Below are 10,726 nucleotides of genomic sequence, written 5' to 3'. Positions count from 1 at the left end.
GGGGCACTTTCGACCTGCGCTTATAGTGCTCGTACTTCATTATAGAGCTTCTTGTTCTGTTCCTAGAGTACGTTCTGGTTGTGTTTGATCTCCTGGAGTTCGTTTTGGGCGGCTGTGATGGCCGTAGTTTAGTGTTAGATGACGTCCTTAAGCGTACCGATCAGTTTCTACACTTCATTAGTGGTGATTCGACCGGCGGGGTCCGATAGGGTAAACGTATCATTCCGGGTTCTTCTCCGGCTTCTAACGCTGGTATTAGCCTCGAGCTCGTCGTCCGTGAAGCTGGCGGTGGTTTCTTGTGTGTTTGTGGGATAGGTTTCGGGCCCTCCCGCGGGTGGGTCTACCATCGGTCAGGGGTTAGCTCCCGTTCGGCACACAACGCTGTAGCTTATGTCGTCCCAAGAACAAGCTCAACGTCTAGTCAGGTATCCACAGATCAAATAGTACCTCTCCTAAAATCTAAATAGTGTCCTAAATAGTACCCACGTCTCGAATTCCCCACTTATAGTGGTTTTCGGTTAGCGTATAGAGAAATACAAAACCAGCTTCACTATCTTGCACTCTTTAATTAACTCTAAGACCTACCCCTAAGACGCTAGCCTCGAAATTAAGTACAGTCTAGAGACGTGCTTCGCTGAATATAGTCGGTTCGGGCCGACATTCGAGCCGACATTTGAGCTGACAGCTATTAATATATTCTACAACTTCCCTCAGACCACTATTACCTTCAAAATTGATCCTTCTACACTATAACTATATTACTGTACAATCTAGCTATTTCATAATAATAGAATTTATATACGTCTTTCAATTTTTGAAGGAACACCCATCTTCTAGGGTGTACATTGAGATCATCCATTTTTCATCGCCAAGTAGTGAATGGATTATTACCTGACGACGGTTCTGAACTAATGGGATACCCCGCCGTATACCCCGCTAGCATTTCATCTCTAACTTCCTAACCTCATCGTGGTGTTACAGCTGCTATAGCGACAGATGTATCTTTCAATAACCCTAATCACGGATTGCAAATTGGAGTTAATCCTGGCACGGTAAATACTCAGTTCAATATCTATGCAGGTAAATTTTGAACTTGTGAAGGTCGGTGAGACTTGATTGACCAGATGTAGACCCTTTGGATAAGCTGCCTATCGCAGATAGGGCCCATTTTGACTATTATACGAATCAACATAAAGACGAATGTCTCCAAGGCACTAGGATCGAGCTCCTTCAGCAGATAATTGAATAGGCTATATCACCGTCCCAAAAGAGCATTTTCTGGTTAAAGGGAATGGCCGGGACAGGAAAATCCACAATATCTCGGACTGTGGCAAGATCGCTCAAGGACAAAAACCATCTAGGTGCCAACTTCTTCTTTAGGGTGAAGGGGACCGAGGAAATACGAAGAACTTTTCACGATATTAACAAGGCAACTGACGCTCAGAATCTCTGGGCTGAGGTCCGGGGTACAAAAGGCACTCGATCATGACCCCGAAATTGCGACGAAATCGCTCAAAGAGCAGTTCGAACAGCTACTCCTCCAGCCGCTGCTCAATCTTAACTAACCCGACCGATAGCATCAGACCGCTATTATTGTGATCGATGCTCTAGACGAATGTGAGTATAATCAACATATCCGAACCATCATTAGATTACTGCCTGTTCTATAGAAGGTAAAAGCGATTCGCGTTCGTATCTTCTTGACTAGTAGGCCTCTCCTAATCAACCTTGGCTTTTCAGAGATCGGGGATTATGAATATCAGGACCTAGCTCTTCATGAGATACCAGAAGAAGTGACAGTGCATGACATACATTTATTCCTACAGGACCGATTCGCGAAGATCAAACACAACAGAAAGATTTCTGAAGACTAGCCCGGTGATAACGTTATCCAAGAATTGGTCACGATGTCCGTTCTACTATTTATTTCGGCTGCTGCTGTGTGCCGTTATATTGAAAACTCGAAATAGGAACCCAAAGTGCGCCTGGCAGATCTTCTAACGGATCAAGCTAAATACGTATCAAAAATGGATAAGACATACCTGCTAATCCTGAAGCGGTTGCTGGACGATTAAGAGTGTGATGAGTCGGAGCAGCTCCAGCTCCTACAAGAGTTCTAGGACATAGTCGGCGTTATCATCCTGCTTGCAGTTCCGCTTTCTATACATACGCTATCGTTATTCCTTGGGATAGGAGCAGACCAGATCAGCAATCGATTGGATTTATTCCGATCGGTTTTAAGCATTCCCAATAACCGAGATCAGCCTGTTAGGATTCTATATCTATCATTTCGGGATTTTTTGGTCCAGCCTAGGAACAATTATTATGTGGACGAGCCAAGAAAGCATAAAGATATTGCTAGGTCCTGTCTTGCAACCATGCGATCTCACCTACGAAGAGATATCTGCAATCTAGCAAGCCCTGGAACTCATAGGGCAGACATCGACCCTCGACATATCTGCCAGTACCTCCTACCAGAATTACAATACTCTTGTCGCTACTAGATATACCATTTCGAAAAAAGTCAGGCTTTATCTTCCGAGATGGAAGATATACTACTGTTCCTCCAGAGACATTTTCTGCACTGGGTAGAGGCGATGAGTCTGCTGGGTCTTATATCGGAGGTGGTGGGTATACTTGGTCTCCTCCGTACACTTCTACCGGTAAGTAATCCAGTAGACAGACATTTGTGGTACTAATAGAAATAGGGTGACAAAAACTCTTTAATATCGAATATTAGTATAAACAAGTAAACACAAATAACCGTTTACTTCGACCCTTAGTTGAGCAGCTTGTTTATTTCGTTAAATCCACTCTCCGCTCTGCCTGCCACTATATAATAGCCTATCTAGTAATATAGTGCGCTTAACTAGTTGCTGTCTCCCCCCAAGCTAATATGTTCAAATTGTTGTCAAACATCGTTGTTAAGCAAGGTAGGGGTTTGACTGACCCTTGATTATTAAATTGTGCAATTGGATTTTTGGCCCAGCCTTATTATCCATCTCGCTATCGGAGCTTGAATCTAACTAGTGACGATTTTGTAGGAGTCCAGGCGAATTGAGCTTTATACAATATGCCTGGCTTTCCTACTCTTTCAATGAACATCGTCTCCGCGGGATGATTCTTCGCATGTACTATACGATCGGAATCTGTGGAAAGCTATTCATACATCTATGGAACCCCTTCATTCCAAATGCCCGACTTTCCGGGAGAAAGCACCCCATTGGGGTCCAACACATCCTTCAAGCGTCGCGTAAACTTATTGAACGCACCGTCGTTGAAGTCCACCTTGGCCGCAATCTGGTCCATGTAGCGCACATGCGTGCGGTACTCCATATATCCCTGCTCCGCACCATCATGCAGCAAGTTCCTGCACAACTCGAGGACGCGTGCCTCCTCTCTGAGCGTGTAGATGACCAGCTCGATGCCGACCACGTAGCGCGGGTAGACATGGAAGTCGGCGAAGAAATCGAACTTTGCGGCAATGGTGCGTTGCTTAGCTGTCAGGTACCACTGGTACAACTCACGTCCGGATGGAGGGACGATGGGCGAGAAGTCGACGTGTGCACCGCCCTTCTCGGATCGGCTGTCGACGATGCCCAGCGGGGCGAGCGTTTGGATGCCACTGTACGGAATCTCTTCTTCTTTGATCTCTGCTGCGGTATGGCGCGGCCTGGGGATCCGGGGAACTCGCGCCATTCGATCTTCACACCTGGGATTGTGGAGAACGCGCGTTGCACGGTTTGAATTAACGCTGGGAGCATTTCGACTGAGCCATATAGCGAGAAGTAGGCTTTCCAGAATCCCCAGTTATGTTCCGCACGGATTTCCTCGAGTACGTCATAAGGTACGTATGAGTTGGGCTCCATGTACTGGGCCAGTTTGGCGTGAACCTCGGGGACTTTAGATGTAAGCGCGATACGGAAGATGTTGGCGATGGAAGGTGAGTTGAGGATGATGGAGCGGCGCATCAGGTCTGACAAAGTCCCGGTGAGAGGGATGAGGTCTGCTTCCTTGGGAACGCTGACTTCAAGAGTAGCGTACGCCTCGGGGGCGGGAGTGATATGCATGCCAATCTTGGTGACGATGCCTGTTTTTGTTAGTGATTGAGTTGTTGAGGAGATGGGAGAACGATAAACCTTACCGAAGTTGGATTGGTAGAACAGACCGTCAAGGGTTGGGCCAAAGCCTCTGTTGGATAGTAAGTCAATATATCATTGGAAGGAGAGCATAGGCGAGCCAGTGAACTGTGAACATACCCCTTGTATAGCGAAAATGTTTTATTATCCTTCATCGCTCCCATACCGGTCCGAAGCAATTCACCATTTGGCAGCACAACTTCCATGCCGCACTGTGACTGCGAATGCTCTCCATTGGGCGTATATCCAAAGCCTCGGTCCATGGTATTTCCCAAAACAGAACCCCAGCCAATGGCTGGCACCGATGGCCAGAGGTTCTGGCCCCGTCGTTGGATTTCCTCGTAAAGGTCGAAGAAAGATACACCCGGCTCGACTATCGCGTATCCGTACTCTTCGTTCACCTCGACGATCTTGTTCATTCGGTGCAGATCTAGGATAACGCATCCTTTGACGACAGAGCTGGATCTACCATATCTATGACCGTTAGTGATATGCAGATGGCATAAGGACGAGAGACATCATGGACGCCATACCCCAGGTTCTTTCCCCGTGACACTGTCCACAAACACACCTTGTGCTTATTTGCAAGCTTCACGACCTCCTGGACCTCTTCTACAGCACGGGGTCGAACGGCACCGCTTGGTGCGTGGGTTCCTGAGGTTGAAAATGGATCGCCGTAAGATTTCCGGCCTTGAGTACCCTCGAGTGCGCCATCGACTAGGGGTGCGGGAAATGTCTTCTCCGAGCACACGCGCGACGTCCTCAAAGAAATTGCCATTTGCCTGGGGGTTGACGGTTGGAGACCTATGGGGTGCCATTGTGTCGCTGTTGCAAGTTGAGGATTACGACATGTCTGCAGGGATCTACGGAAATACTTTTTCTGGGGTCATGATCAACAGCAGCTCCTACTATTTGCAGGGATAGGTTACCAGCAGCCGGGGATACCGGGGGAAGCTCACCCGCGGTCAATCCCCCAACAATTCGGCCGCTGATACGGACCCACGTTCGCCCCACTGCGATTTGGGGTTAGCGCTGGCTCCGGGGATACCGGGGGAGGAATGAGTGACGGGGAAACTAGCCGTGCCAAGACCACCAGCCCCGCACCTCTTGGCACGGCTAATCAAAAAGCGGGGAATATGAATATGTAATCATAACTTAGACCGCGGTAACTAATGGTAGCTAGACCCAAACTCTAAATTTTGATCACCCCGCTTTCGGATGAGTGACACGGTTAATACAATTCTATTCATCGTTGGGGAACATTCCTGTTGCTCTGGCGAATATGGCAGTTTTAAACTAGTTATATCAGCTACAAATATATTGCATACCTATGTAATTTTTGGCGACTCCATGAATAAGTTCGTAAGAATTGATCAGTCAGCGGGTCAGCGAGGCATAGAAATGCAATTCCTGATTATCATGAAAGAGAACCGTAATAAATTGATCCCATCAAGAGATCAGTTGGATTTGGTATGAATTAAGGCAATGCATGTCTCATGTTTGTCTTCAAATAATATAATACATGCATGCCGCTTCGCACGTTGTCGTCTTCCTTCGGAATGAAAAGAAAAGGATGCCATAAAGAGATAAAACAAAGAGTCATAAAAGAACAGCCCACTTCAAGCAAAATAAAAAGAAAAGAAATGACAACAACAACAACGACAGATAGACCTCGAAACCAGAAAGAAGGATGCTCTCAGGCGTTAGCTAATTACCAAGTAGACTAACGCCAAAGGGTATGGAATATTAGAGGCTATTCTTTCTTTCAAGGGACCAAATGTCCAACCTCATTAGACATTATTTTCATTGATGCCCTAGGATTCCGGCCACCACTCAGGAGTTGACACTGTTTCTTCACATAATCATATATAAATCACTAGTTTGCCACCTGACTGCCGTCTCATCAGAAGTTAGAAGTTGAATAGAATCCTGTCATCTCATGGAATATTGTGACATCCTGTTCCTCTGCGCCCCAATGACAATGTTAGGCTATTTGCAATACAACAGCAATTGTCTTTCGCAGCCGGGTATTTAGGGAACTTCCATAGTTCGCTGGCCCAAGATAATTTGAACTCGAAATTGATTGCGAATGCACATTTTCCTTGCCATTTGACATTGTTGTTACCTTAAGGAAGTGGATGGTAAGGTTTGAATCGTATGGGAGTAAAAGTTGCTAAAATTGACATCCTATGAAATTGAGTAGAAAAATATATGCATCATCAATCTGGTTTCAAAGCAAGCAATCCACGGATGGTGTTCGGTCTTATGAACATGACCTGTGTCAAATCGTGTAAACATAGATCACGTTCCTCGCCATTGTTCCATCTGCCCTAAGCTCTGCCCTAAGCTTCAACCTACAGATCCTCGGCCTCAACCCAATTGCCATGCAGTCCCTGCCTCAACCGAAGCGGCAGCAGAATGACAGCCTTTGCCTTGGTGAACTCCCTGGTATCCAGCAAGTGCAACTCGCTGCACATAGAAATATAGTTATTCACCAGAGCCATGACATACCCATCGCCCTCAACGGTAGACCCGCGTCGCGGAATGAAAATTGGTTCTTGCACCATATGTGTCTTTCCAGGGAGATAGATCTCTGTCACTCTAGTTTCAATATTCAAGTGCGCTAGAGCGTTATACAGTGGGTGTCCACCACCCAGCTGAGCATGATGGTCGGGAAATCAGTTCCGAGGGCAGGGTTCATTAGGTCAAAGAAGCAGTGCTTGTACGGTTGGGTGGCGAAGCGGTCGTCAATGCGGTTGAACTCCGAGTTTTCGCTTTGGAGAACCGTTGAGTTCACTAAGTCGAGCTCCTCAGATTTGGGGTCGATGGTGAACCGGGTTAGCTGGGAGTGGATGGAACTCGGCTCAGGAGATTTTCCTTGCGCATCCGGCCACCAGAAGAAGACGTTCTTCTCGCTCAGTCCGAGGTCGAGTACGATGTTGTCGGATTCGTCTTCGTAGGCGTTGGCTACATGGCCCGGGAAAGAGTTTTGGTAGCGGAACCACTGGGAAAGGTGACAAATGATTAGATGATAGGAGAAAGATAGGGTGTGGGGAACATACCTTGAGATCGGATGGCTTTGCTCCTCGTCGTGGAAGGACTCCAATGTAGAATGGAGTTTCGGGGCTCCACTGCCAGTGCTCGCCGCCCTGCTTCATTCTCTCAATGTCGCAGACCTGAGGGATGATGGGGAAAAGGACCTAAAATAACAAGAGGGAACACTATCAGAAGAGGGTTTGCTAAAATTCAAGAATCACAACTCACCCAGTTCTCCGTGGCAGCAAAATCGTGAATCATAGCCACAACAGGCGCAGTCAACCACACGGTTTCCAAGAACTTTCCGTCGGCTGCAATACGGCAATAACAGATATCAGGTGTTCCATCGCCCTTGGCTTCGTATCCGAAGCAGACCATCTCCCCCATGCGCGGGTCAAATTTCGGGCGAGCGGTGAATGTTAAACTGGGCAACTGTCCATCGAAGTCGTACAAGTCGCTTGTCTCGAGGGTGTGAGGATCCAACGCATATGGTGGAGGGTCTTCCTTCAGAGCCAACAACTTGCCGTTAAAGTGAACGACGTTTGTGTTGGCTGTGGTGCGGATCTTGAATTCCACGGCATCGGTGAATTTGTTACGGTATTTACCTACAGAAAGAAACGAGTTAGTTAGTTCTATGTGAGCTTGTGAACGGTGAGGGTCGGTACCAAGCAATGCTCTTTGGGCCTCTCGTTCCCGGACGAATTTCTCTGTTCGGACAAAACGCTGCTTAAAGGAGACCGAGCCGTCTTTGATTTTGAAGGCGCTGATACTGCCATCGGCGTTGAACCACTGTTGTCATGTCAGCTATCCTGCTATTTTGAGATTGAAGATTCGCATCAATTCGCTTACTGGATCATTCTCGATGAAGGGCGAGAATTAGGGATCGGGCATCACCCGGTAGAATATCCCATCAACGTCTTCCGGGATCTCGCCATACACTTCCAGATTCAGAACTTCTCCTTCAACTCGGCATGGCTTCATGAACCCGCAAAATTGCGGGCAGTTTGGGAAATCTTTCCGGGGCTTTTAAGAGAGAACGGACATTTTGATTGTTATCTCAAAAGGCAAGGAAAGAAGATCGTGTGTCGCAAAAGAAATCCTCTAGTTTAGTTTTGTAGATAACGGCGTGTAATGCAAGAAATAACCATTTATTTAATCATCACAGGACTCGAATATGGTGAGGGGAGTACAACCTCGTGTGATCTACACTTTGTTTCCTCCCGACGGAATAGCGGGGATGCAGCTTGTATACCCCCAGTATCCCCGGGGAAGGGGGCTTCGGGCTTTTCGGAGCATCCACTGGGTCATTTTCCGCTTACACATCATACAGTGGAACCCTGGAAACATCCCAAGGTTGGAAATATAGGTGATCATTTCACTAATGTATAATTCATTTCGATCGTGCCGGGTAGCTTAACCCCGGTATTCCGGGGCTTAGTGCTAGTGTATATTGAGAGAACACATGCAGGGTTATATGAGGAGCCAGCCACCTGCCAAAGTCTGGGGTAGCAGAATACAAAGTTAACAATTATTTCTATTTGGTTATCTACCATGGTCTATCTTACCTATGGGGCTATTGTGGTGGTTTTATGGTTTGTCGGAACTTGTGTGTATAATGTATTCTTCCATCCTCTGAAGGACATCCCAGGCCCGTTTATGGCTAAAATATCTCGATGGTGGATTTTTGGGCTCGAAATGAGAGGGAATCCTCACGTAGAGATACTTGATTTGCACCGAAAGTATGGTATGTTTACCATCACTGACTAATCTACTACTAACTAGTTAACTAGTTAGTTATCAAGTATTTATTGACACATAATAGGACCGATGTTGAGGATCTCACCCAACGAAGTCTCAACAAACGACCCGGAAGCTTCTAGCATCATTTACGGACAAACATCGAAGTTCGAAAAGTCCAAGTACTTCTATCGTGCTTTTGAAGACCAGGCTCCCAATCTCTTCACAATTCGCGACCGTCAGCAACACGCCAAGGACAAAAGTCTTATCTCCCATGCATTCTCCAGGGCAAATATCATTCAGCACGAGGAATCCATATATGACAAAGGCCATTATTTGATGGATCGTTTTACCCAAAGCGCAAAGGACGGACAGATAATTCCACTCTTCGCAGCATTCCGTTGCATGACGCTGGATACTATCTCCGAGTTTGCTTTTGGAAAGTCTGCTGGTGCGCTACAGCTGGGAGATTACAAGTCTGCTATTTTTGAAGCCATCGATAAGGCGACTAACTCGGTGCCGTTTGTAAGTGTCGTCTCCCTGCCAAGAAAGCGAAAGAAGATGTTAATATAACCAGTTCCAACACTTTCCTATCCTGCGAGAATTACTCCGATGGGCGAGCTACTACAATCTCAGTGCCGTTCCAAACGGATTTTTGGAACTGGCACAGATATCTGGTTCAGGGTTCCAACAGATGCATACGACTGAGACTTGGACTATGTTCAAGAACATGATGTCAGCCGCTGAGAAAAAGTCCAGGGAGTTGACCAAAGAGCACTTAATCTCCGAAGCTATTGTCATGTTCGTTGCCGGAACAGACACAACCGCAGCTGCGCTGGCAGTCACTCTTCACCATCTCCTTCAACAACCAGATATCTATCGGAGACTTCAAGACGAAGTGCGGACTGTCATGCCCACACTGGACTCTCGACCAACCGTCCCCGAACTGGATGCCTTGCCATTCCTCAATGCGTGTGTCAAAGAAGGCCTCCGGATCTCTTGTCCCAGTCGAACGCGACTCCCCCGGACTGTCCCTGCTAATGGATGGAGCTTTGGAGGATATTACCTACCAGCTGGAGTAAGTTTAATCTCCCCATTTCTTTTCCTCAGACTGACCCTTTGCAGACAGAAGTGAGTGCTACACCTTTATATGCCCTCTATGATGAGGTCATGTTCCCTGCTCCTACCACCTATACCCCAACGCGATGGTTGGTCGACGAGGATCAAAAGCGAGAGATGTCGGCGTACTTCCATCCTTTCTCGAGAGGAACGCGACAATGTGTTGGACAAACGTAAGACCTACTACTGTTTGACGAAATACTGGTGCTGATAATGTATAGTCTATCCCTCATCGAGCAGAAAATTGTCCTATCGATGTTTGTTCGCCGGTTTAACCCCCAAGAAGTTATGAGGAAGAACCTCAACATACAGGAGAGGATTACTATAGTACTAGATGATGAGGTTGATGTGCGACTTGGCTTGGTGACGGACTAACTCTAAAATGGATGGACACAATATAAATTAAATTAAACTGTTCATAAAACTTAGCATAAGACTGGCATAAACAATCAAGAGACGGCCTGAAGAACGAGGAGAAAGAAAATCCGAAAAGGGGAAACTTAATCCCCACTTCGAATCGAAGTTTCCACCGGGATTCCCGGGAGTTTCACATCCCAAGTATTGCTTCAATGATAGGCCCGGATACAATAGAGTAGGGTTGTGCTATATTGCATATAGAGCCATGATGATGGTTTTGCAATTCGTCAAAGGTCTTGTGTACTCTCACTCACTCTCAGACAGTCACGCGGAGATTT

General features: G+C 46.8%; 4 protein-coding genes across 4 annotated transcripts; 2 read left to right on the top strand and 2 right to left on the bottom strand.

Moving 5' to 3' along the window:
• Window positions 1–2,082: 2,082 nt before the first annotated feature.
• On the top strand, window positions 2,083–2,504 carry N7458_011250 (uncharacterized protein; the record flags this gene model as incomplete). The annotated part of the gene is given in 2 exon segments (XM_056914632.1): window positions 2,083–2,113; window positions 2,128–2,504. 2 exon segments carry the CDS (start codon window positions 2,083–2,085, stop codon window positions 2,502–2,504), a joined length of 408 nt encoding a protein of 135 aa, XP_056759386.1.
• A 667-nt stretch (window positions 2,505–3,171) lies between these two features.
• N7458_011249 (FAD-binding oxidoreductase) lies at window positions 3,172–4,917 on the bottom strand (the record flags this gene model as incomplete). Its single annotated transcript, XM_056914631.1, has 5 exons — window positions 3,172–3,656; window positions 3,713–4,090; window positions 4,145–4,191; window positions 4,260–4,613; window positions 4,673–4,917. 5 exons carry the CDS (start codon window positions 4,915–4,917, stop codon window positions 3,172–3,174), a joined length of 1,509 nt encoding a protein of 502 aa, XP_056759385.1.
• Window positions 4,918–6,493: 1,576 nt separating this feature from the next.
• Window positions 6,494–8,219, bottom strand: N7458_011248 (carotenoid oxygenase family protein; the record flags this gene model as incomplete). Its single annotated transcript, XM_056914630.1, is given in 6 exon segments — window positions 6,494–6,762; window positions 6,777–7,047; window positions 7,202–7,339; window positions 7,404–7,964; window positions 8,070–8,198; window positions 8,214–8,219. The coding sequence occupies 6 exon segments, from the start codon at window positions 8,217–8,219 to the stop codon at window positions 6,494–6,496; spliced, it is 1,374 nt and encodes a 457-aa protein (XP_056759384.1).
• A 507-nt stretch (window positions 8,220–8,726) lies between these two features.
• Window positions 8,727–10,406, top strand: N7458_011247 (cytochrome P450; the record flags this gene model as incomplete). Its single annotated transcript, XM_056914629.1, has 5 exons — window positions 8,727–8,919; window positions 8,998–9,437; window positions 9,490–9,990; window positions 10,038–10,204; window positions 10,253–10,406. 5 exons carry the CDS (start codon window positions 8,727–8,729, stop codon window positions 10,404–10,406), a joined length of 1,455 nt encoding a protein of 484 aa, XP_056759383.1.
• Between the last annotated feature and the right edge of the window lie 320 nt (window positions 10,407–10,726).

Source organism: Penicillium daleae (assembly GCF_028827525.1).
Source record: "Penicillium daleae strain IBT 16125 chromosome Unknown utg000009l_segment0_segment0, whole genome shotgun sequence".
Lineage (NCBI taxonomy): Eukaryota > Fungi > Ascomycota > Eurotiomycetes > Eurotiales > Aspergillaceae > Penicillium > Penicillium daleae.
This window is presented reverse-complemented; position numbering and strand designations above follow the sequence as displayed.